Here is a 27,463-nt window from a genome sequence, read left to right as displayed (position 1 = left end):
GCACTGTTAGAAGTTGGTCTGGAAGCCACAGGTGAGCAGGGATGCCACCAAAATGGAAACATTAAACTAACCTGTAATGGCTCCTGACCATCTACTACAGAGCCATGAGCAATGTCAAGATTACAGGAATCTAAATAAACTACAGGTGGTGGCTGAAGTCTATGAAGACTACACTAGATCTTAACAGACTATCAGACGATGTCCAAGTATCCACAATCTTCTCTGCTTTAAACTATCATGGATACATTCCCTGGTGCTCCTCAGGAGTTCAATATCCTTACAAGTATATCTTGTTCACCCTCATAATTGTAACCTTTGGAACCCTATTTTCATCTTTTACTTTCTCTTCCTAACTACCATAGTTCGCAGTAGCTCTCTGGCACAGAGAAAATACGAAGCGAAGATCTGTGGTTTAGGTTTTATGATAACGAATTTCCACGTGCTAAGTGTACCTCTGACAGGTTATCTAACAGTAACAGGATTCACAAAACTAAGTCTAATGCCCTTTGTGTTCAGGCTATTTTAGGAGAGATTGCTCCACTCTCCAAAAAAAAAACATGTTGCTAAATAAATCATATGGATGCAAACGTAAATATGCAAAAATTTAATACAAAGTCTCTTAAGTATAATATTAACCACACTTAATTTGAAATTCCACAGTCAGAAATCCAAGGCAAAGCCTTCATCTTACAAATAAACTGAGACCCAGACAGAATAAAGGACCCTCTCCTTTATTTATTCCTGGAGCCAACTGCTCTTCCCCTGGAACCCGGCAGGATCTACATCTGCTTCATTCAACAAAAACAGGGACCTCCAATGATATACCCACAGGGTCTGTGGGTCCCTCTGGTTCTATTCCTAATATACACTTTATTCACAGATTAAATCTTGGTTTCTCTTTAGTTCTTTTTTCCTCAAAAGGCCTAAATTCATGGACTGTTTAACTCAGTAATGAATTAGGACATTATGTGTCCAGATATTAAGAACTTTCTCTTGTCCAGTATCATTTTCAGACAGTAACAGCAATTTACTTGCAGTACCCCTCTAAGATCTAGCTTCTAAGTAATGACGTGGGGGTAAAGTACAAACTGAGACACCATTTTAAGTGTTTCTACTCAGACTGACACAATTAACCTGTTCTGGACATCAAATTCTAATTTGTAAGATTTTGTTAGTGGTATCATTTTCAAGCATGCTATACTCAGGAATGGCAAAAAAAAAAAAAAAGAAGTACTTAATATTGGGGAAAAAAACCATTAACAACCGTCTATTTCTAAGAACACAGCAGAATGAGGATTGAATCCAAAGAACTGCTCTAAAAATGAGTATGGGGCTTATTGAGGGGGGAAATCCAACTGCATTATAATTTAATTAAAGAAATTTACTCTCTAAAAAACCATTTTCACACACATTTTCACGACCATATTGTTTGAGGGAAATAAGATGACCATGCAGGCAGTGTCCACTTGGGAACGCAAGTGATATGTGTGTAATAGTACATTCTGGAAATAACTGGAAAAATAAAAAGTGTAAATTTTTATAGTGATTTAAGACTGCAAGACATTTAAGATCTCAGGTTAAATGGACCGGTATTAAGAGTAATACAAACCCAAACTGTACAATGTTATCACTACTCCATCACTGTGACCCTTAACATGGTGCACATACAACCACCCTAACCCAAGCCACAGTCGCCCAGGATAGAACGAGACCCCATCAGGAGGCAGTAACAAGACGTGTGATGCACAACGCAATTCACAGCCTCCTCTCCCTGTCTCAGTGTGTGTAATCTGCTGTAACAACTCCACACAGCAGAGAAACATTAGGTACTATTTAAAATAATGTACTGTTATGGCCAAAAGAAGAGCTGAGTTTCTTGCCTAGAAAAGTCCTTTAATGTCTTACATTACCCAATACAGTTAGAAGTCTAAATAAAAAGAAAAGCGTTAATGAAGATTCAATTTTGCATGGGAAATTCACTTTTCTCAATATGAGTAAAATTTTTCATTAATTCATTTTAAATGGCAAAATCTTCTTCAGAACAGAAAAACAGAATCTTCAACAGCAATCTGAAGGCAACGTTATAGTTATAGGACACTGTCATCAGAACCACTGAGGAGCAAAATGAACTATCATTTCATTGCCCCTTTCTCATGGTCATGTAGGACCACAAACCAAGGAGGTCCAGGAAGCAACAAAATGTGCTCCAGATGAAGTGGTTTCACAGAACAAACAGTCCTCACAAAATAGGATTATTTTCTTCTTTTGCTTCTGAGAGTCAAGTTAACCAGTCCTTGGACTGCAGTCAAGACAAAGTTCTAAATCCTCAATCATATCAACATCAGAACTATGCGGACATTTCTGTTGAGAAAAGGGGGAAGCCTTTTTCATAATAAAGAGAAAGAAAGTAGCAAGACAAGGTGCTATGAATAGTGGGGCCACAGCAGGATGTATGGCGTTTGGTAAAACACACGAGGTGACATTTAGGGAAAACGTTATTGCTCTGGGTGGAATATACAGCACCAGCTCAAAGAATAAAAGATGGTTAGGATTAATCACCTTTAATCAACATGTGTTTATAGGAAAAGTGCTTAAAGCCATAGTTCTTAAAAAGGCGAGGATGAGAACATTTTTGTATTATTGTAAATGTTACCTACTTCATTAAACAATGAGCAATCTGTATCTATTTAAGTAATATCAGATTTGCTGTCAATCTATCAAATCCACAATATAAAACCAGTTAAGGGACAGAAATGTTATTCAAACTTATAAAACAAGTTAGAACCTTATAGAGTAATTTCTATGCCAAAAATATTTGTTAATTATTGCTTAAATATACAGCTGAATACACTCATGAAATTTCCCAAATCATGACTGAGGAGACTTTTTTCTGAATGCTAACATTTATCCCAAGGAAGAGAGAAATGTTTAAGGGATGTGTAGACACTGCTTAACCACTGTGAAAAGTAGCCCAATTTCCCCCAAACAGTTTTAATAATGAACATCACTGAAGTGACTCAAGAACTGGAAACAAGACCATATGATCACACTCAAGCTCTATGAAGTCAGCCAAAGGATTCCTTCAAGATAATCACAGTTGGCACTTTCTCAGTCTAGACAGTAGGATTTTATGTAAACTTCCTTGTTCTAAAAAAAAAAGGTCTGGATAAATCAACATGCGGCAGTATAAAGTTTTTTGATGCAATCTTCTATAAGAAGTAATTAAAACGTAAAAGCCAAACAATCTAACATGGAACGTGATTTCCTTCGAGATACACTTAATCCATCAGTCTCCTTCTCTGCCCTCCAATCACCTGAATTGGCAGTCATTGTACTGCTAATCCTCAGAGTGAAATGGCTCCTATCTTATTTCAACTCACTCTCTTCCCTAATGACGGTCTCAGGAGTGGCGTTTCTGAACATAATTTTACCTAGCATGAAAGCAGGTATAAGAATCTTCATAAAGTTTTAAAGCTACGGAGTCCTATCTAGGGACCCAAATGTGATCTTGTCCTCAAGGGCAGAGGAAAACCAATGGCTATATAGTGAAGGGGTACTTAGGGTTGACATAAAAAACAGAATTTTATATTTTCATCAGATGTTTTTACAAAGAAAATGTCTCTATGACGTATTAACATCATTTTTTATATGTGTGTGTGTGTGTGTACACAAATGTACACACATACACCCACACATGTATATATACAAGTGTATATATGTATATATGTGTGTATATATATAAAACTATTATTGTTTGGGATGCTATAGAAAGCCACCAGTGAGGAAAGGACACCAAGGTTTTAAATACGGGGAATAGAGAGGTCGGCCTGCAGTATGGACTCACGAAACAGTTCAACAGCATCCACACCAGGATCAACAGCATTCCCTCATCTGTTTTGGTACAAAAGATGGTATCTCTCTACACAAGCTTGTAAGGCTTTAGGAACTAAAGCATAAATCAAACAAACAAAACCCCCAGAAAAACAAAACAAAAACCCCAGCCCATTAGTTTACAGTTTATTTTAAAAATTCTGAAAGACACTGCAAGTTCTAAACTTTTAGTAGGTGCTCCCCACACACAACCATCCGGTCAGAAACCCAGCAGAAGAGCCCCCTTTCCAGGAAGCTTTGCAACAGCAGAGTGGTGCAATATGGATGTTTCTTACTACAAGAAAAAATTATACATGGCACATTCTCATTCATATTTTGTAATGTAAAAAGTTACAAACATACCTAATCAAATAAATAATAATAAAAAAAAAAGAATTTGAATGTATTTGTAAGTATCCTAAAACCACTACATAGAATAATGGCAACTTCACTCACAGATTATTTACACGGTAGTACCCGGTGTGGGTGCACTGCTACAAAACCCAGAACAGGAGGAGTAAACCTGAAATGTTTCCATAATGAAGATCTAGCAGCATGACTGCCTAACGCTGTTATCCCGACTGCTTCTGAATCCTTCCTTTTTTTAGTCTGTGTCTTCATCCAGTTCGTAATTGTCTTTATCATAAATATCTTTTACTAAAAGAACCCGTACGAGCATGTTTTCCAAGGTGTTTCGGTCCAGTGAGGCGGACGTGTACCAGACAGGGCTGTCTGCAGAGCTAGAGCATTCTGGTTGCAAATAAAAAACATCCATTCTCTGATTAAGATTCTGTGGACTTTGGAAGAAAGAAGAAAGTCAATTTCACAGTATGTATACAAAATTCCTCACAACTTATTTTTTTAAGAATAATTCTGCTACCATTACCACATTACATAGGCAGACCACACGCATGATTAACTACATTAAATATTCTATCACTTGAGACATTCTGAAAGTTAATTTCTATAATAAGATTATTTTCCCACCATAATTTAAATTACGTATTTCACTGAATCTAAGACACCATCAATAGAAACATTATTTTTAATCATTATTTTAATACTGCCATTAAACAAGTAAAGCACTGCCAATTATAATTCTTCAAGATTCATCCCAGTTCCAGAGACAGAATAAAATATATGACTGGAAGATCCAAATACTAGTGTAGCCACACAGGGCTACCCAAAACCACTTGAAATGCTAATTATTAAAAACAATCATCCTAGAGGTGACATTACTGTTTTTATGGTTCTTGACAGCTAACCTGGAGACAGTTTATAAAACTGATTACCTAAGAAAATACACTCTGAGTTCATGTTTACCTTTTAAAAATTAGAGGGTGCATATATAAAATAATGAACTAGCATAAAAAACTTATGATCTCTAAAAATTTCACTGGCTGCAAGACTCACAGCCCCCAAACTTAACACTGTTTACTGTCTGACCCTCTACAACAGCAATGATTTCCTTAGTAGAAAGCAATTTCTTAACATATGCTGAGGAGATACAAGCTGGGTGCTTTATAATAACAGGACTAAAAACATTATAATTGAAATAAGAGAAAAATTTTAAAAAGGATCAATGAAAAAAAGTCACCTCTTGGTAATGATAAATTCACAGCACCTAACTGTTACTACCACTTAAAAAAATCAAGAATCATAAATACTCACCTCTTAGACAAGTAGCATTCAAACATTTTCACAGGACATCTAGAAGGATTGGCTGTATTTTCAATTTGTTCAAATACTGGCTCATCATCTTCATGTTTTCTTTTTCCAGTAGTAATTTTATCTTAAGAAATAAAAATAACATAAACTCTCTATGACCAGCCTTCAAGAAAGGTGACCCGTCTCACTGTGTTCATTCCCACTGCTCTTACACCAAAGGATGGGACCGGGTGTGCTCAGAGCCAGAAGCTGTGGCTTCTGGTAATTCCTAATTTTAACACGACATGGGCTGTCTTATCTTATGGAAGTGACAGTCCTTGAGTTCCTAACAAGGGACCTATGTGGCCTCTAGTCAGGCAAGAAGCAGCTATCCCTACCACAGCCAATCCCAAACAAGACCAGTTACACTACCTTCACTATCTGTTCCGCACAAGGAAGACACTTGGTACCGAAGACAGGCTTTATTTTCCATGGTTAAAGGGTTTTTTTTCCAGTGCCTAAACACAGTGCCAAAGGAAAGCCGTAAGTGCTGTTCCACTGTTTTCAGGCCAAAATACTTAGTGTTAAAGTAGAAGAGGGTGTTCAGAAGAGCTACTGGAGAGTGTGATCCTAGCTGTTTTATCCTCCAGAGATAATCTTCTTCAACTCGAGAAAATATTGACCCTTAAACAGAGAGAAATATTTTTAAAGAATTACAATAAACAGTTTTCCTGTAACCGTCTAGGAACAGATAGTTAATTCAAGAACAAACCTAATCCAATCCTCCATTCACTCCAGGGCAACTAGAATGAATTTCAGCATCCCCTACGTGGCTCTGAAACAACACAGAGCCAGAACCACAACACACTACACAACTAGACCCTGGAGCCAAGCCTGGGGGCTGCTCCTGGTCTTCCAGGTGACAGCAGACTGTGGTCAGAAGGGGATTTAAATCTGTAGAAATCCTGAAAAACAATAGGTCATTTCCATTCAAACAAGTTTTCTTTATACATCTGAAACAGGTTTCTAAGAGAAATTTATATCAGAATCTCTACTAAAGGGCTTAAGAAACAAACATCCAGTTTTTTTCTTATTCCAGAGAAACTGAGTCACATTTATTACAAAGTTCTTCATAAACACTAGTTATCAATCACATTCAGTTCTTATTCAACAAAGGATGATCTGATACATTCATAAATAAGTACTCTCTAATTTAAATTATTTCTTATTTTTAGCACAATTTCTATAAAAACAAGGCGATCCCAGCAGAAAGTCACTGCCACTGTATTTAAAGGAGAATTACCGTCTGGAAGTATGCTTGGTTGCCAGCTTCGGAGTATCTTATTCAATTCTTGCTCAAATGTCTGGTATCCTGGATCAATAAATATGTTGTCTTTTCGATTACTACCACACAAGTACTAAAAAAAAAACAACAAAAAACCATACACCTTGAAGGAAAATCAACTAATTGTATATCACTTATACTCTTTATTTCCTAAGAAAAAAATAAATGCCTTATGTCTATTAGCACACTTATAAAATGGGAAATTATCTCTATCTATATACTTAGAAAATGAAAGAAACGTAAGTTACCAATTAATCTGTTCCTAAAAACACTCCAAGCTGAGGTACACACCTAAGAGCTCAGGATGTAAGAGGATGAGAGCCTTCAGTCTGTCAGATAAGAACAGAGCAGGTGGATCCACTGCTACATACAGGGTCCAGGGGATGCAGGGTGAGGCTCGGGGCAGGGGTTGGCTTCCCACACCCATGACAGCCTCGCCGAGCGGCCCAAGTGGCTCTCTATGCTCCACTCTCCTCAAGTCAGTGGAAACTTATGAATCTTATCGCCTCCTATGACAATCCTTAACAGTGAGGGTTGTTAAAGAATGATGTAAACACGAAAGTCCATCTCCAATGAGTAAAAATAAAGTATAAGGGAAACATGGGATAAGAGCACAAAGCCCGGGAACCAGGACCATACACAGCATGAGAGTGTCATGTGTATAACGGGCCACGAAGACATGAAGGGCAATAATAAGTCACTGAAGATGCATGTTGTAAATCCATTAGAAATCATCTAAGATGCATAAAAAATAAACCAATGGTGGAGGTAAATATATACAATACTGTATACAGAGCAGCTAAGAAAATCCTTTACAATTCCCTAGTATTTTCAAAAAGGTCAGTTTTCATTCCAATCCCAAAGAAGGGCAATGCCAAAGAATGTTCAAACTACCATACAACTGCTCTCATTTCACATGCTAGCAAGGTTATATTCAAAATCCTTCAAGCTAAGCTTCAACAGAATGTGAACCAAGAACTTTCAGATGTACAAGGTGGGTTTCGAAGAGGCAGAGTAACTAGAGAGCAAATTGCCAACATTCATTAGATCACAGAAAAAGCAAGGGAATTCCAGAAAAACATCTACTTCTGCTTCACTGACTACACCAAAGCCTTTGATCATGTGAATCACAACAAACTGTGGAAAATTCTGAAAGAGATGGGAATACCAGACCACCTTACTTGTCTCCTAAGAAACCTATATGGGGGTCAAGAATCAACAATTAGACCTGGACATGGAACAAGTGACTGGTTCAAAACTGGGGAAGGAGTACACCAAGGCTATATATATTGTTACCCTGCTTATTTAAATCATATGCAGAGTACATCATGTGAAATGCCAAGCTAGATAAATCACAAGCTGGAATTAAGATTGCCGGGAGAAATATCAACAATCTCAGACAGGCAAATGATACCACTATAATGGCAAAAAGTGAAGAGAAACTAAAGAGCCTCTTAATGAGGGTGAAAGAGGAGAGTGAAAAAGCTGTCTTGAAACTCAGCATACAAAAATCTAATAAGATCACGGCATCTGGTCCCATCACCTCAAGGCAAAATAGAAGGGGAAAAAGTGAAAGCAGTGACAAGATTTTATTTTCCTGGGCTCCAAAATTACTATGGACAGTGACTGCATTCATGAAATTAAAAGACACTTGCTTCTTAGAAGGAAAGCTACAACAAACCTAGACAGTCTATTAAAATGCAGAGACATCACTTTGCGAACAAAGCTACGGTTTTTCTAGTAGTCATGATATGAGAGTTGGACCATGAAGAAGGCTGAATGCCAAAGAACTGATGCTTTGGAATTGTGCTGGAGAAGACTCTTGAGAGTCCCTTGGACTGCAACGTGATCAAACCAGTCAATCCTAAAGGAAATCAACCCTGAATATTCACTGGAAGGGCTGATGCTGAAGCTCCAATACTTTGGCCACCTGATGCAAAGAGCTGACTCACTGGTAAAAACCCTGATGTTGGCAAACACTGAGGGCAAAAGGAGAAGAGGATGGCAGAGGATGAGATGGTTAGATAGCAACACTGACTCAACGGACATGAATTTGAGAAAACTCCTAGAGATACTGAAGGACAAGGGACCCTGGCATGCTGCAGTCCACAGGGTTGAAAAGAGGAGGACACAACTTAGCAACTGAACAACAAAAACCCTATTTCAAGTAAATTATCTTTGCCTTGCTTGGTAAGCCAATAAATCCTTATATTACATAATATCTTAGAAGAAAACATTTTTCTCTAGAAGAACTGCCATAACAACCTTCCTTAACAACATTATATTTCAGAGCTGTGGAATTACTGACCTCCTGAATTCCAAGGCAGAGATAGTAGATGCTATCGGGTGCATAGTTTTCCCCATTGGGCCTTCGGATCTCATTGACAAAGTGGGCCAGGCCGTAGTCCAGCTCAGCCGTGGTGTGAGAGAGCAGATCCTCTTTCAACTTCACTGACTTAGCTAAGAAAAGAAATGTAAAGTAATTGCTATTTACTGTCTGAAGATTAAGAAACCTTCTGAAATCATTTTATCCTATAAGAATTCAAATGTATTTTAAGTTCCAGTCATCCTTTTCAAAGGTGGATAACAAAAAGCCTGATTTTAAACAGTAACCAGTGAAGACAGAACCAGAGCACTTACGAGGTGTCAGCCCATCTAACACCAGAAGGTCTTCCTCGAGCCGCCTCGTCCGGACCCAGTGTCTCCAGGCATTGACCCCATACGCGTACTTGAAAGGGAAGCTGCACTCAGAATTGTCAGAGCTGTCGTCGTGACACTGGTACCCTGACACCGCCTTCCTCTTGGTGCCCTGGTCATGAAACACCATAGTCACATCTTCTCTTCCTTAAGCCTATTTATCTCACGACTTTAAGTAAGCCATCTCTCAACAAATGCATATGACAGAGAGCTGACTGGAACTTCTGATTTGAGAACAGCTACCTACAACATGAAATCTCTCTCTAGGAATGCTGTATTTCTGCCCAAATTACTTTGTATAACAAAATCATATTAACTTTTGCTGTGAGAGTGACTAATGATGAGATAATAAAGACACAAATAATAAACTAAAGATCTGAAGTAAGAGGATTCCAAATATTCATGTAAGAGAGAACTAAAGAACTTCTCCCAGACTCCACCTTAGGGAATAACTCAGTTCCTCCTGCTTCCCTGATGTACTGTTTGGCACACAAAAACTTGAAATTTGGACATAATCCAATTCTCCTATTTTCCCTCTTGTTCCTGAGCTTTTGGTGTCAGATCTAAGAAACTATGCCTGACACAAGTTAAAAAAGATTTAGGCCCCTGTTTTCTTCCCAGAGTTCTAGTTCTTACATCCAGGTCTCTGACTCACTCTGAGTTCATTTCTGTGCGTTGTGTCAAGTAAAAGTCCCATTTCATTCTACCACAGGTCTCACTTCACTTTCAATTTTTCCTTTCTTTATGGAGAAATTTGTGAAAGTCATCTTTTTCTTTTATTTAGATATTGCTTTATATTGGAAACTAGAAATACAGAAAGTTGTTAATAAAACTTTCAGAACAATGATACCTGTTCGTTTGTTTAGGTCTGAGAGCCCCGAATGACCGAATTGTCTAGCACGTCTTCCTATGTGCTGGAAGGCTTCACAGAGACCAGACATAACCAATTGTAAACCTCAACCTCACCAAAAGTCACAGGGGGAAAAACAGCTTCAACTGCTGTAAAAGTAGTGAATTTACTTTTGTAGAAAGTATGTCAGCCTTTAATCAAGATAAAAATTAAAAATAAAAGCTAAGTTGCAATGATACTCACTCTTCTATGAAGGTACAGCTATTAATAGGAGATCCTTTACTTAGAAATGAAGTAATAAAAACTTTACCTTTAAGCCATTTTAATCCTGGAAAAGGAAGTATCTTCCCATATTCTGGTGTACAACTGAAGCTCACTACTCGCACAGATGTGATGTGAGTACAAGAACAGCATCACGATTCATACCTTTTTTTTAGATCGAGGTCTAGGCTGTTCCTCATATTCTTCTCCAAAAACAGGTGGTAATAAAAACTCATTTTCCATATCAAGCTCCTCAGCAGCTGACAATCAAATCAGAAGAACTTTCACTCCAAACATAATAGCACAGGCTTGCATCACATAAACTCAACCAACAAAAGGACCAGTCCCTGACTCTGCACAATACCACGCACAGGGCAGCCTGTGCTGGCTGAAGAACCAACCATTTCTTTACCTAACCTGATCTATGAGATCTGATAACATCTGTTCAGATTCTTAAAACACACATATAATGCACATCAACATGGAATTTCACAGAATGTGAAATTACTAAAACCTGAAATTCAATTACAAGATCTACATGATCTCAGCACAAATCTATTTCAAGCTAATACATTTTTTCCGAAGTTAAAACACTTTACATCCTGTTCAGTACGCTTACTGGCTGGAAGTAGATTAAGAAAATAATGAAAAACAGGACACACTTCTTTAACCACAAAAGATCTAAAAATATTCCCTGTGAAGGTTAACTTAATTTTCAAAAAGGTTTTAAGAAAAATACTATCAATATTTTCTTTAAATTTTTAAAAAGACGCCAACACTTCTTTACTCTTCATCTCCAGAAGTTCCTATAATGAAATAGTTTTAAGGTTTTTTGTTTTTTTTTTTTAGTTTTAAGGTTTTTAAGGCTCTGGGAAATCCTGTTAATTAAGCTCCTACAATTCAACATGCGCTTCCTTTTGGAAGAAAAATGCTGAGTTTTATTTGCATGAAAAAGACAAATAGCAATACAGGCAATGACACGAACACGAGATTGTTTCCCAACCACAATGATGACCCCATAGCTAAAGTCTAGAAACACACTTCATACTCCAAGAGCAAAATTTCACGCTCAGTACCTCTGGGAAAGTCTATTTCAATATCCAAGTCTGGCTCATATGGCACATCGGGCATGCTGGACTGGGTCTCTGGCTCAGCACTCTTCAAGAGGTCAGAACCAATCATGTCCGTTTCAATAATGACACCTGTAATCAAGCCGTAGTATCATCAGAAAACAAAACAGAAAACCGCAAAATACTGATATTTAATCTAGGAAAAGCTACTTAATTATAAATGCAAAATAAGAATCTTTAATTCATCACGAAAGGAAAGAGCATGCATCTACCTTCAAATGTAAGCTACTATAAGCTTTGAATTAGATAATCATGAATACACAAAAACTTTCAATCCTATAAGTTTTCACTGTGCCTCTACCAAGAGAAAAAGCATGTTTTAAGAGTAAACAACTCTATAATTTCTAAGAACAATCTCTGGTCAAAAATAAACTTATGAACACAGACAACTGGAATTTTCAACATTCTTTTTGAATTGTGACCTAGGTTTTCCACATCATTCAATATATGCTTATTTACTATTGCCTTCTAATGTTTTGGATAGTTGTTTTAAACACTTTTGTACTAAAACCCACTGAGAAAGGCATCTTACTGAGTTCAGGGTGTGGTGGGAAACAGACATGCACGATGGAAACAAAAGTTGCACAAAATAAAAGCCTTTCTAGGAGGGTTTCATGCTGACAGTGCCCCGCTCTGGGTGAGGGGGAACGGGAGGTCGAACGTGGAGAAACGTGCTCAGACACAGAAGCATCCAGCACACATGCGTCCAGCTACCCCATCTGGCCAGCACTGCCCTAACACAAACCCTGGTTTAAATAATCCAACTTACTTTCTTAGTATAAATGAATAAAACAAAACTGGGGATAACCATCATAAAATAATAGTTTGGATATTTATAAAACCTACAAGTCAGTTTTGTGTCTGAGCTCACCCAATGAAACAAATTTAGATTTGATTTTAAAAACCAAATCTTGTCAACCATTAAAACAGAGACTGTTTGAAATAGGTTATAAATTGCTGGGCTTGAATGTGGGCTTGGCATCACAGAGCAACTACAAATCTGACGTGGGTCTCAACCTGCAATCACCTCTGCAGCAGTGCATCCCCCACACCCCCTCCAGGCTGAAGTTCAGTGAGGGGCCAGCGCAGACCCCCCACCCGCTCTGCCCACCCCAGGCAGTGAGGAGCTCACTGTGGAGGTCGGCGCCTTCCGCCTTCCCCTCGTCCTCAGTCATGTCTGTCATGGTCAGCAGCTCTGTGCCCAGGGCGTCTGAAGAACCTGTACTTTTCAGCTCTTCGGCCACAGCAGTCTTCTCACCACTGTTCATGGGGGCAGGGAGAAACACAGGGACTGGCACCTAAGGGAACAGAGGACCTACCATCAGGCTCACTCGCTTACAAGGTATTTTTCCAAATTAAAAATTACTCTGACATGTGATCTTCTTCATAATGCTGGATTTCCTAGAAGCTCTGGAAAGAATTTGTATGTTAACTGTCACAAGGAAAGCCCCAAATACAAGCAGCTACTTTTTGAAGTAAAAATTAATTTCTGAGGTATTTCCATCACCCGAGGCCTCCAGCAGCCATGCCCTGACACAGGGACCCAGCAGTGCACGTGATGACATCTGTATGTGGCTCCATACCATTCTGGCTCACAAATCTTACTTTCTTCTAAAACAAACATGAATACAAAACATAGTATATGTAAAGCAGACACAGACATTGGTTGGAACCATTTACCTAATACCTAATTAAACACAGAGTAACCCCTGGCAGAGCCTCCACCAGATCCAAGTGAAGGTCAGAAGCAGCCAAGCCTCATCCTTGCCCCCTGAGCTCACACATTTGGTTGGGGGAGACTTACGGGCACAGGCACGGTGGTGGGCACGGGGATGCTCTGGCTGTACATGTGCATAGGCACTGGGACGTACACGGGCACAGGGATGGGCACAGGCACGTACTCCGTCCTCCAGTCGCCATCTGGGGACACAGAAGGCAGTCAGGGAGCAACCAGCTTCAACCACCACCCACCCAGCTGCTCCGGGTGCCCGGAGTACCCATTTTAAAAAATGCCCAGTTTTCACAAAATTAGTTAAAAAACAACAAACTGAATGCAGTAGCTGTTCTAACTTATAGAAGGCACTGCATGTGGGAATCTTAGCTTCTGCAGTGGAAGTGGGGAGTCCTAACCCCTGGACCAAAGGGAAGTAGCTAGACTTGTTTTTTAAAAAGAAAGAAAACGTCTTTTGAAATATAATATGGTTCCAGACACCCCGGCACACTCCCCTCACACTCCCCTCACAAAAGTTTTACTTAAACAACAGAATACAGCTAACATTTAAATTTGGTGAAAATACAGGTTTGAATGATTTCAACTCACTCTGACAAGGAAACAGAATAGTTATGGTTACAGACCACACTCAAAGAGATGGTTTTCTCAGAGGAGATCACTTAACTTCAGTGGGCCCTGGCCCCCAAGGAAACCAGACCACCGGCAACATAACTTGCACGCCTTTGTAGAGACTGATATTTATTAATGACTGTAAATGAGATGCTGTATTCTGAAGGAATGTCTAGAACCAGAGAAGCAAAATCAACAGAAAGTGACAAAACACCCAACAAGTCTACTCTGAAGCCACTGCTGAAAAGATTATGGATGTCACTCAAGGGCAGGGCCTGGGTCACCTGTCTGACAGGACTTGCTCTGCATGTGGGGTTTGCAGTAGGTCGCCTTGGTCATAGTCAAAGGTTTGCACAGAACTGCCTTGTTCTTCATCTCCTTGTTGGGGGTTGGAGAAGGGGGTGGTGCTGAGCCCTACAGAGAAACAAAGAGAGACATTTTATTTCTGCCTCGAATTTTTACTGCTTTTGCTATTAAAAAATATCCAGTGTGTTCCAGTGCAGGGAGCACACATGGAACCAATGTGAACCTACCCCAACTATCAGCAAAGCGCAATAATTACCCCTCTACAGATCTGTTCATCAAGACACCACAGCACACTGTCTGGTCCTGCAGCGTGCGAGGTCTTAGCTCTCCACCAGGGTGTGAACCTGCGCCTGCCCCATTGGGAAGTGTGGGGTCTTAACCACTGGACTGCCAGTAAGTCCCCACAGCAAAATTTTTAAAAATACATGAGACAAGTCTCACTCCTAAGTGAAAAAGCAAGGTTGTTAACCCAGTATTTTGAAATTATTACGGCTTTCTGATACTCTGGCTTTTTCTAATGCATAAACTATTAATGTGGTACTAACTCTGAAAAGAAAAATGATGAAAAGAATTACCATAAATGCTATTAAACCTTAAGCTGTGTGTTTCAGGGTAATTTTAGAAACATATCTCAATAGTCTATCAGATGCTTCAGCCTGTTCACATCACACACACATGCACGCACACGCACACACACGCATACACTCTGTAAAGGAAGCTGAAGCCCTGTCCCTAAGGGCAGAAACAAAGGTGCTATGGGGAGAGCGACAGAAAAAATGAACCAGGGGTCCAAGTCAAGACATCCTGGTTGCCTGTGCTCCACTCCTGTCACTCTACGAACAGGGCACCATGTCAACTAAACTTGGTCACCTGGTAAGACAGTCAACAGGCAAGGTCTATACCTATCAAAAACGAATGCTAAAGGACCCCCAATAATGAAGACTACAATGACGACAGCCACCACATCTCAAGAGTGTCTGCTGCAGAGCTGGGTGTTTGTGTCCCCTAAACTTCACACTGAGATGGAACACCAACTGGATGGCACCTGAAGGCATGGCCTTTGGAAGGCGATAAGGTCATGAATGGGCTTGGGGTCCTCACAGAAGAGCCCCCACAGCCGCCCCCCCTCCCATGAGGACACATGGCAAGATGGGAAGAGGAAGCAGGAAGAGGCCCTCGCTAGTCCCTGGGTCTGCCGGAAGCCCCAGAATCTGAGAAACACGTGCTGTTGTTGGCAGGCACAGCTTCTGGCTGCAGCTCCTGTTATATGCTCCTGTTATATACAACAGCTCCGATGGGCGTGACTCCATGCATAGCACCCTTGCAGCACCTTCTGACATGAGCCCTCTAACCCTCTCAGCACCACATGGGCAGCAGGTGTTCTCTCCTCCCGTTTTACAGATGAGGGAACTGAGGCTCAGACGATGCATGGCCAGGAGAAGTGACAGAGTGAAGAGCTCTGAAGTCAGGGCCTCAGCAGTTCCCTGATGCAAGCCTCTGTCTCAGTGCTCTTTGTAATGACCCTGAGGAGGTTCCACCACAAGGAGCAAAGCCCCACTTACAAACGAGGGCAAAGTCACACAGAGAACCATGAAGTGACTCGCCCCCAACTATACAGCTGACTCATCCTCCGACACTCCTCAGCGGGGAACTAAGGCTCCTAGAGCTCACAGTACTAGGTGGGGAGGATTCCACACGGTGGAGCATGACGCTGGAGAGGCTCGGCTCCCCCCAGGTCACACCCCCTCAGTCCTCCCATCTTCCCGTGAGGAGGTCTCAGGGCTGTTGGAAGACACAAGTATTCATTCGCCTCAGTGCAGGTGAAGGGGTGTCTTGAAACCTTGGTCAAAAGCTTGGAAACAAGCTTTGGAGTTGCCTTATGGCTGCACGAAGAGAACCAACAGGAAGCAACCATCTTTACACTCCTCAGTGTGGACCAAGTGCCTGGTGAGCATGGGACGATTCCACTGACTGTGCTGTCCTGGCCCCCAGCATAGACCCCATCCTGTCTGAGGGGCGCTGGCCGGCCCACCCTACCCCGGCTCCCCAGAACTCCACCTCAGGCCCCTCCAAGCTCGGCCTCAGGGAGCAGTCTGGACAAACGTGCACACCTCTGCACACCACATTCCTCCGGCTCATCGTCGTCCACTGGCAACCTTCTGCTTGGCTGTTCAGAAGCTCTGTCACAGCCGCCGGACCACACACGCTCGCCCACTGCAAACGCTCCACTACTCTTGCCCAGGGACACGAGTATTCATGTGTCATCTCGCCCGACGTGGGTGAGGGCCACAACTAATCCACCTTTGTGTCCCTCAGCAGGCAGAAAAAGACCTGTTTTTATTTTGGGTAATTCAACAGAATATGAATACTTCAACCATCTCAACAGGTAAGTAAAAAAAAAAATCTTTTATTATTAATCAGATTAAAATGGACTAATTACTTTTTATGCCCACACTATAAAAGTCAGTATATTTAGCACTTTACTTAAGCAATACTTACTGTCATTTTGGTTCGGGACGTCTGACAACCCTGATCTAAAAACAAACAAATTTAAAATAAGACAAATATCACTTTCTTCAGGATTTTCTAAATCCATATTTCTCATTAATTTTTATGGATTTTTTTGAAATAGTCACTGATGGAAATATTTCATATTCTTCTGAAAGCTGAAATACAGAGCTAAGTAGTGGAATTAACTCTTTCCCCTTTTCATTCCATTACGAAGTATATACTGCTTTGGGAGCAATATCTTAGATTTAACTCTTAAATAGGTCCTATCGTCTAAAGTGTTTTTGCTGTTTGTCCTATCGACCCTGGAGCACATACAATTTGCTGAAAAACGTTTTCATTTAAATCGCAAGTGAATAGGCAGACAAATTTTTTTTTTTTTAATTGGAGGATAACTGCTTTACAATGTTGTGTTGGTTTCTACCATACATCAGCCATAAGTGCATACATACATGCCCTCTCTCCTGAACCTCTAGGTTGTTACAGAGAAGCTGGGTGAACTCCTTGTGCTAGACAGCAACTTCCTACTAGCTGTCTATCTTACACATGGTCACATTTTCAATGCTATTCTCGCAATTTGTTGCACCCTCTCCCTCCTACGCTGTGTGCAGAGTCTGTTCTCTGTGTCTACATCTCTATTCCTGCCCTGCAAACAGGTTCACCAGTACCTTATTTATTGATCCCATATATATGTATTATTATGCATATTATAATAATATTATACATATTTGTTTTTCTCTTTTTGACTTACTTGACTTAGTATAACAGGCTCTAGGTTCATCCACTTCTCTAGAACTGATTCAAATGCATTCCGTTTTATGGATGAGTAATATTCTATTGCATGTATGTACCAAAACTTATCTATTTAAGGCAGATGAAATTTTTTAAAAACAATTTTCATTATAATTCTATTTAGATTCTCTCTAACCCAACTAGACTCTATTTTTATCAACTACCATTAAATTTTTAAGAGAGTAAAAAAACAAAATGCAAAATGTCACTGCAGGCACTTCCACCTGGAGAAACCACAGAAGCTGATGTTAAACTAACCCTGAAATCAACTGTTCATTACCACCACCCTGAATCCAGGTCTGCTCAGCAGGCTTTTCAGGTCACTACCTGAAGGGACCCTTACCGTAGTGTAAGTTCTCAGGTCCCCTCTGGGTCGTCATGTTGGGCTCACTCTGCTGGCAGTAGAAGCGTAACAGGCAGTGCTGGTCACAGAAGTGCTTCATCTCGCCACGCCACTGCACCCTCTCCCGAAGGGCTCCTTGAGACTTACAGCAGTCACACCTGGCAGCCTTAATGAAGCAAGGAAGGGGTCAGCATCTCTCAGGAGAAGGTTTACAAACCCAGACATGTTTTACAAGACATGAGTTTTATAAGAGTTCTAGCATTTCAGTGATTATTGCCAAATGTAATAAAACAATGTCTGATAAAGAAAAAATAAAACGGTACTATAAATCGTAACAGTAAAATCCACAAAAATTTTAAAAGTAGTAGTTTAGCTAATTGTCAAAATCCCTTTCTATACTTACCGGAAGTCAAAGACCAGCATTACAAAGATAGGATTACCAAAACAAATGCACAATGGTGGACCAGGCTGGTCCAGTGAGATTTAACATTACGAGATAACCAAGAGCCACACTGATACACAGGTCCAAGTCTCCCACAGTCACACTACACTGGAAATCTCTTGTTTAGTGAATAGACTTCCCAGGATCAACTAACTCATAGTAGACCAATTTATACAACTGTACAGGCCAGAATAATTCTGAAGCCAGCACTTATGCTAAGAAAAATAATGGATGTTATTTTGAAGTGTTTTGTTTCAATAGTTTAATAAACTTGAAGGGCTTTCATAAACATACTGTTTTAACAGCTAGAACTTCAACTTTTTGTTTTAAAACACTCAATGTTTAATTAATTAAAAACCAATTAAATTTTAAGACCACAAATTTGAACTACATCTAGGAAAACAATCAGTCCTAACTAGTTTATAACTTAATATGCAAAATAAAACAGACTAGAATTCATACATAAACAAGTTGTACTTTTTGATGGCCAATCAATTAACCTAGGGACAGAATTTTTTGAGAGTCCATTCTGCCTAGATTTTACTCATTTTCACTGTTTCTTAATACCCTGATCAATGAGTAGACCAAAGGTATAAATAATTAATTTTAAAGATAATAGTTTTCATAATTTAGTTATCTAATTACAGTAGAAATAAATTACTGTAATTTAAGAAATTACCCTTTAGTTTAGCCATCAACTTAGAAGTTTTGACAAAGCAATAAATGCCAAGTACTTGGTGGTGGGTAACGGGCCCAAGGGAGCTCCCCTCACTACTCTGAGTCAGCCTTTCCCTGCCTCCATGGGAATCCCACGCATAACACGACAAATTCTAGCTGGCACATGAACAAAGCACTGTGTGGGTAAACAGGTCTTATATAACAAACATACCCCAAGTTAGAACATGGGTTCTTTATTTCTCCAGGTCTGGTATTTCTCCTACTGAATACATGTTAAATGAATGAAGATGTACAGTATAAGTTATGACTATTAAGTGATGCCAATATGACACCTCTCGTCCACAAACTTGGGAGCTTAAATGCTATACTGGTAATATTACATGGTAACCTCAGTAACATTAGCACTATCAACCAGGTCTCAGTTTACTTGATAATAAAAAAGTCCCTACATAAAACTCTCACCAGCAGAGATTGTTCTTTAACCACTGACGTGCTCCAGGTTTCTAGGGTTTTTCCCTTTTATGCTTTATACTCAAAGAAAAGCCAAAGCACCAGCTATATGTGAAGAACAGAGCAAAAGTGAAGATAAGGACCTGAAACAAGGGCCTGACTGCCCTTCCACACACAGAGCAGTGAGTGACTTTCTAGGGCCCAATGTTGAAGTAAATGCAGGGTCCAAGCAGACACAAGTCTGAACGAAGGCTCTCTGTAGGGCACCCCAATACAAAGACAATGAAAAATCCAAGTGAGTTACTATGGCCAACCAGAAACACAAATCCTAACAGATGTGAAATGCAGTAAGGCGGTTCTCAATAACACCTATAATAATTTGTACTTACACACAAAGTACTGACTTCTTGTACATGGTAATATTCCCAGTTACACAGTAATTCCATAGGCCTAGTGCCAACAACCAAGCACATTCCACCCAAAGAATCTGAACAATAAACTCACTTCATTATTTTATAATTACAGACATTTGGAATTTTGTCCTAACATCACCTTAAGCTCCTTCTTTCCAGAAAATTCAAAACAAATTTAGAATGTTTCTACCCCCCTTCCCTCTAAAAAGGAGCAAGATTAATGCTCAAAAGAAGACAAAATATTTATGGTTTTTTTTTCAGGATAAAGGATAATAATAGAACTCAATACTAATTTGAATACCAAAATCACAATTTTAGAGGTTATGAGCCTCTTGCTTTGGGCTGTTTCTCCCTTACTCAGCCACTCAAACAAACTCCTGGTAAACTGTGTGGAACCTGCGTCAATAGAAAACCTTGTGAAAGACCATCATTCCTTACCAACACCAATACCACTGCCTCCCACTCATGAGACAGAACTCTTAGGAAAGCTTAACATGGCTACAGCTAAGAACTGAAGTATGACGTGGTTCTGCTTTAACAAATATTGTATCATCTTTCACTTCATGGTTTTCCTGTCACTGTAGAAAATCAAGGATTGTATATTACTTTTAGGGGGAAAAAAAAGTTACTGTTTCAAGCAATCTGAAATAATAGGCAGAAACTAAATTCTTAATTCAAAAATGTTAATCCTCCCTCGCAACTAATCCAAGAGCCCCTCTTCAGTAACCTTTAATCCCACCTCTCAGCTAATCTAGGAGCCCCTCTTCAGTAAGCCAGGGAAGACCACTGGACAGACACTACACTCACAAAGCCCGTGACCTATCGTGGACAGTTTGGGTTGATGTACCCACATCCTTGAAACCTTCCACCCTCTTGTTCCCTACTTCACCAACCATACCTGATTTTCTAAGGGGGAACCATGAATGGAACAGAAATAGAGAATTTTATAGTCATTTATTTCAAAAAAGAATGCAGAAATAAAAGCCTGGGCACTGGGTACTATGCAAAGCACAAAAGTGTTAAGAATTCATCAGTTATACCCAAAGGCACATTAAAAGCAAGAATATTAAGCACTTCCTTTCTAAATCTAATGTCAAAAAATAAATAATTTTTTAAATCAGTATTTCTAGCAGTTTATAGACAAAAAAGAAAAACATAGAAGCCCAAAATATTCTTCAGTCATCCTTTCATAACTAAGGCTTATTAAAATCTAAGTATTAACCTGACTACAGCTCAAAGTCCCACTACTTAACCATTAGGACATTTGCTAAAGAATTTAACACTGTCACCCTTCCCTACTGGTTTTTAAAACAAATCAAAACCTGTACTAAAAACCTGTAACTTGAAAAAAGTTTCAGAAAAGCTCCTTAGTTCTATTAAACAGAGTACTAGGAAAGCATTCTTGGGAAACCATGGGACTTTTGAGTTATCTTCACTGTATATCAAACACCTAGCTATCATTTTATTATAATACTAAATCCTTTTTCTTCAAAAATGTAAAACTTACAGGAATGAAAAGACCTATCCTCTCACCTGGTTTCACATTATGTCTGGAAACAATAACTTTAAGGAAAAGTGAAACCTACTTCCTTCTAAAGAATTATCTGGGAGAAGAAAAAACATTCATTTTACTCTCAGCATTTCCTGGTTGCATGATTTCAATGGTCTCTGAATTCTAATTTAGATGAGATAGTACTTAATTAACCTCTATCTTAAATCCAAAAGCAAACCACTATACAGACCTGCACAGATTATTCAAAATGTCTTGTCTAGCTAAACAAACATAGGCAGAAAAATTTTAAATATAGTATCAAATACTTAAATACTTAAATATAGTATCAAATAAACAAAAATGTAAAGCCATTTATACTCTAGGTGGTCTCCCAAACTGAAGAAGGAAGATGAGAAAAGGTGGAAACTCGGTATGTGTGCTCTGCCGGGCTACCTGCTCTCGTTAGTAAACATCCCCTAATGGGGCACTTTTTGTGGATTATTGGTCACATTGTTTAACTAACTAAAATCTAAAATTTTGAGTTCTTAAATTTAAAAACTGGAAACGGAGAGAGGTTCAGGAAAATGTAATTTGGTTGGGACTCAATTTAACACATTTTTTCAAGACCACATGACAGTAACAGTGAATAAAGTGCACTCATGGTAAGTGCAGAAAACATAGATGGCTGAGGGAAAACTCACAGGCAGCGACTCTGAATCAGTACCAGCTGCCTCCACAGCGGCACAGTGATTCATCAGGAGGGGCAACAGTCTCCTCATTTGGTAGGTCGTAATCCTACTGATTACATTAAAATCATCACTGCTGCATGCCTCACAAACTTCTAGATCAAGTACCTTTACTCCTCCAATTAGCACAGTTTATAATAATGCTATGTCATACATTATACAAAGATATGCTGGGCTTAAAATAAAGCAAGAAATAATTGAAATGTTTAATGTACAGAATACTGACATTAAACATAATTGTCACTAATTAATTATTCAACTTTCTGAATGTACTGCCTCACTGAAATTTCATTATTGAGCACATAAAAACATGAGCTACAATTATCCTTTAAATAGACAACATCGCGAATAACTTGGTCTTCTGTCAAGGAATGCTTCTTTGCTTCCCAAAAAAGAAAAAAGGAAACCAAAGGATTTCTATATTTAAGTTATAGATAATATAAAGAGAACAGAAAGAATCAAATCAAAGAAAGAAGCCACAGAGAAATACAGTTCATGTGCTCTGAATAGAAAGCAATATCCTCTAGGATATTTTTTAAAATTGAAGTTTTGAATTCACAATTACACAATTCAGCAGATCTGTATAATAAAATAATGACAGGGAAATCCTTAGTACCACATGGTAACAACTTCTGTCTCAAACAATAAAACAGATGATGGAAAAGGTGACAGTAAGAATAAAATAGAGTTTCCACATTTGTGCCACTAAACACCTTCACTGTTTTCAAATGATCCAAAACCGATTTTAAAAACCTCTACATGATGTAAGAAAAGGAGTATTTGTGTGTGCTAAACTGAAACTGAGCATTTAAAGTCACTGAAGAAACATCTTCTGAGTGACATCTCATCTGTAACAAGGTGCTGCTTCAGATGGAAAGGCATGTGTGTTCAAGTGAGTTAGTACTTACCCTGCGTGTTTCTAAAATCTGAACCTTAATTCTAAGGCTTAAAAAATAGAAACAGTAAAATAGTGAACTAACTTTAAAACTACAACAAAATCTTCACCTATGACAACTTGTAAAGTATTACTTTTCTCTATTTAACAGATGCTTGTTACTATGTCAAGCTGTATATTCAAGATCTACATCGAGAATTCCTACAATTCTCTTAAGTAGTGTCACTTTACCACTAGTAGCTTTCATTAAGAGACTAAATTACTGTACATGTTTCAACCATTTTATTGTTGATTTCTTTAGGAGCATTTCACAGATCTGAGGTTACAATGACATCTGGCCTTAAGTGCTTTAGAACTGTATTCAAAGCAAAGCTTAAGCACTAACATGGTTTTCATCAGGTAATAAAAGTTTGTTTTCATTTGACTAAATAAAGCCCAAATTTATACTCATTTTCTTACTGGAAAAGAAATCAAAGCAATGGACCAAAAGGGGCTTCTGCTTTTTTTAAAGTAGCTATTTCTAAGACACTTACATATGTATTCACAATTTCAAGGTAAATGTTTCTAGTCTCTATTCATACATAGCATCCTTTCCATTTGAAATTCTTCAAAGATCCACAATTAAAGGGGGAGGCAAGAGGGGGAGAGTAATATTTTAAAACACATCCTAAGTATCTAAAACAATAACCTGTCACTATTCATAATTGATAAAGAAGCCATCAAAAATATTTCTATTTAGTGAACTAATGACACACAAACTTTAGATAAATACTCCATGTTGTTAAATGACCCTGCAAACAAAGACACACCCTGCTGAGGGAGTGATGCGTCAAGGCATGGAGTGAGGCTGGCAGGGGTACTTGCCTTATAGTACCAGTCCTGGAAGCGGCGGCAGCACTCCTCGCTGCAGAAGTCCCGTACCACGCCGTCCAGCTCCCTTGTCGCCCCCTTCTTACACAGCTGAGAGCAGTAATTGCAAGTCACGCACCTCAGTCCTAAACGCCTTGCGAAGTCCTGTTTGTACAACAGTTTGCAGCCTGAAAAATATAAGATTTTAGTATTAAAACAAAAACTGATTTTTAAGGTAAGAAAGAGTTGACATGTCAAATAGATCACTGGCTTTAGAAAGTGTTTATAAATTCACACATAAAGTCCTCTTTCTCTTCTGATCAAAACTGTGAAATCTAGTATGATCAACACCAGCCTCTGAACAGTGGAACAGAGTGTGGAATATTAGATTTAGAATATCATGCAGGTTCAAGTAATTAATGTAGTAAGGCTTTCAAATGTGATAATGACTCAGAACTGTTATATCTGCTCTGTGCAAATATAATCCTGCTTGAGTGTTATCAACACAGCACAAATGGGCATTTAGAGAACTGAAACATGGAGACTGTTGAGAGGCACTGAGCAGACATTCAGCTAAATAGGCATTTTAGCTCAAGTCTCTAACCTTACAAGTGTCTGTCACCCTAAAGGACCTTCAGGTAAGTAAAACTGGTTTAATGACTTGCCCAAAAGAGCAGTGTTACTCTATTCTTTCATTAAAACACTTCCTTTACCTACTATATAACTGCATTATTTTAACATATTTAAATCTTATTTACTCCTTGTATCTTTATAAGGATTAAATAACCTTCATACTTCTACTCATGATGTGCACGTAAGAATGAACTTCTGCTGTTGTACCAATGAAATCCTACCCACTCTTTAATAAGGATGGCAGCTGTTTCCTATGTAATTTACTAGGCCATTACTTATACACCATCCTTATGACTTCTCTTCTATTACTATGAACAATATTTTAAAACATGTTTAATATTTTACCTTTATTAGCTTTATCTAACTAGCTTTTGATGGGAGTACCAGGTATTACATGTTTTGTTATTTTTGACAGGTTCCAGCAGAGAACTAGGTGTAGTTAAGAGAAAGCACAAAATATATTATTAAACATAAAAAAAAAAAATCCCTTTTAACCTTTTATTGCCCAAAGCTATAAGTTCCTCTACCTGAAAATTATGTTCTTCAATGTCAGTTATCTATTTGTTGCTAATTGTCCCTCATTTCCATAAAATCCACATAATCCAAATGGTATAAGACCATTAATGTGTGTGCTAGCCCTTGACAAGGACATGTTCCAACTTGTGAATCACTGAGACTGCCACTGCACAAAAATTCAGGTAGAAGAGCTAAATTAATTTAGTCATTCTTTTCAATGAAGCATATGTCACTTTTTATTAAGCTAAAACCTTCATAGTAATCGTGACTGCTCTTCTCCAGGGTGCTGGACCCACATGTGCAGGAATGCCTGCTGTAGGCAGCGCTGCCTGGAGTCATGGCCTCGTGTGTTGAAGATGCCTGATGATGGACTAACAGTCTTCTGATACTGCTGTCACTCTACTGCATTTAGATCTCCCGACCTTGCTCTTGCCTCTAACCAGCAGAAGATATTGATAGAAAAAGAGGATCCAGGAAGAAGGGGGAAAAAAAACTGGGAAATAATAGATTAGGACAGCAGGTAGGAAAGCAGAGTCCAGTGCCTGGGGCCACAGAATCGAAGGGAGAGCCACATATAATAAATAAAGAGTCCAAAGCCCATAGCTACAATCCTGATTCCTATCTCTGGAGAATCAGAATGAGAAACGGAGTTCATCTCTATAACCAGCCGCCTGGCACCAGAGCAGCAAGAACTATACATTGAAAGAGGATTTCTGGATGTACTGTAACCAGGGCCAGCATCTCCCTGGCCTCCCAGACTGAAAACCTGGAGGTCTTTTCTGGCTGTGGTGATGCCCGCACTGATACAGGGAGTACCTCTGCAGACCAGCAGTCAACTGGGCAGGGAATGGAGCCAGTGGACAGTAACTAATCCACCTGGAAAATCAACTTTCAGATCACTATTTGCCTGTTTAGAAATGACTTGGTGTGGCAATGCTTTGCTTTTCTTTCACCCTCAAAACTTCCTTGTAATGGAAAAACATGTTATCAAATTCTTAGAGATCAAATACTGTGAGGCCCAGAGATCGATCTATCTATCTATATAGTATTAGTAACAGTAGAAAAGCAAACAATGTTTTTGTTCAGCTATACTAAAATTGTACCGCTACTCTGAACATATTTAGTGATAAAGTTCAAAAATATTTTGGCAAAAAATTAACATTAAATATTAATGAAAGTTATGAACAACACTGTATATACACTTGCCTTCACTACAGAAAGGTCTCTTAACGCCAGAGAAATTTACTGTTTCATGAAGAGTCTTCTCCTCTTGACAGTATTCGCAATATGTAACTATGCAATGCAGCTTCTTATAGTCATCTGAACAAGTTTTGCTGCAGAATTGATGAACTTTGTTCTAAATGCACAATGGGAACCTTGGTAAGTATATGACAACCACCTCAAGAACAAGTTTAAGAAATAAACAAGCCACTTTTACAGAAACAAAGTTAAATCATTATCTACTTAATGTTACAATCCTTAGTGATACATTTCCTATAATAGACCACAGACACCTAATTTAACTAATTCACTGCTGTATTTAGACGTAGCTCCACAAAATTCAATACCATTAACTACCCTAAAATTACTCAAAGAATAAAAGTGCAAGTATCACTAAGAAAAGGTGGCAGTCCAGTGTTGCTAACAGAACTGGAGAAATGGGAAAACAAAGGAAGGTACAACATGGGTAAGCTACAAGAAAGAACAAATACAATAATATGATTTTCACTCAAAAAGAAGTACTCTCTGTGGAGTACAATCAAGTAGGCTCAGTTGCATTTCTGCCACAGCATGAACAGTAACAGCCCTAGTAGGGGCCACTGCATGGTGTGTGCCCAGTCTAAGCTGGTTCCCTTGAGTGGAGCAGGTTAATAATCACAGAGTTGTGTCTCCTGTCCCCAAACCCACCAGAGCCAGAGTGACTTCGCAAGTAGCCAGCTGAGCAGGGGTAAGGTAACATGTCCAGGGCTGCAGCCTTCACTCTCTTACTACAGAGCACAGAGACGAGGTCCAAACCATCTGCCTGACAGTCACAGCACTATCTGAAGACCAAGGGGACAAAGGCCAAGGTTTTGGAAACACCCCAGGAGTGAGACGAGCTGGCCCACAGAGGACAAAAAGCCTCACTGTCAACCGTGGGACAAGAAGCAAGAGGCCTGCAGGACAGGCTCACTCAGCCTCGTGTAAAGACCCACAGCTGGGAACACAGAATGGGCAGCACCAGCTTGGGGCTGCTGTGGGGACCCTGCTCACCCGGGT

General features: G+C 39.2%; 1 protein-coding gene across 2 annotated transcripts in view; it reads right to left on the bottom strand.

Moving 5' to 3' along the window:
• ZMYM2 (zinc finger MYM-type containing 2) overlaps nucleotides 590-27,463 on the bottom strand; it is a 67,944-nt gene continuing 41,070 nt past the window's right edge. For both annotated transcript variants that reach the window (XM_018056527.1, XM_018056528.1), the window contains 15 exons: nucleotides 26,411-26,561; nucleotides 24,071-24,243; nucleotides 18,091-18,256; nucleotides 16,947-16,981; nucleotides 14,426-14,555; nucleotides 13,605-13,720; nucleotides 12,933-13,098; nucleotides 11,747-11,872; nucleotides 10,836-10,930; nucleotides 9,503-9,671; nucleotides 9,171-9,322; nucleotides 6,821-6,935; nucleotides 5,950-6,201; nucleotides 5,542-5,662; nucleotides 590-4,667 (listed from right to left, as the gene is read on the bottom strand). In XM_018056527.1, coding sequence (XP_017912016.1) covers nucleotides 4,475-4,667; nucleotides 5,542-5,662; nucleotides 5,950-6,201; nucleotides 6,821-6,935; nucleotides 9,171-9,322; nucleotides 9,503-9,671; nucleotides 10,836-10,930; nucleotides 11,747-11,872; nucleotides 12,933-13,098; nucleotides 13,605-13,720; nucleotides 14,426-14,555; nucleotides 16,947-16,981; nucleotides 18,091-18,256; nucleotides 24,071-24,243; nucleotides 26,411-26,561 — 2,160 coding nt within the window. In that variant the 3' untranslated portion in view covers nucleotides 590-4,474. The remainder of the gene's footprint in view (nucleotides 4,668-5,541; nucleotides 5,663-5,949; nucleotides 6,202-6,820; nucleotides 6,936-9,170; nucleotides 9,323-9,502; nucleotides 9,672-10,835; nucleotides 10,931-11,746; nucleotides 11,873-12,932; nucleotides 13,099-13,604; nucleotides 13,721-14,425; nucleotides 14,556-16,946; nucleotides 16,982-18,090; nucleotides 18,257-24,070; nucleotides 24,244-26,410; nucleotides 26,562-27,463) is intronic.

Source organism: Capra hircus, chromosome 12 (assembly GCF_001704415.2).
Source record: "Capra hircus breed San Clemente chromosome 12, ASM170441v1, whole genome shotgun sequence".
In the NCBI taxonomy this organism is placed as follows: Eukaryota; Metazoa; Chordata; class Mammalia; order Artiodactyla; family Bovidae; genus Capra; species Capra hircus.
The sequence above is the reverse complement of the archived record's forward strand: the minus strand, read 5'-3'. Positions and strand labels throughout refer to the sequence as shown.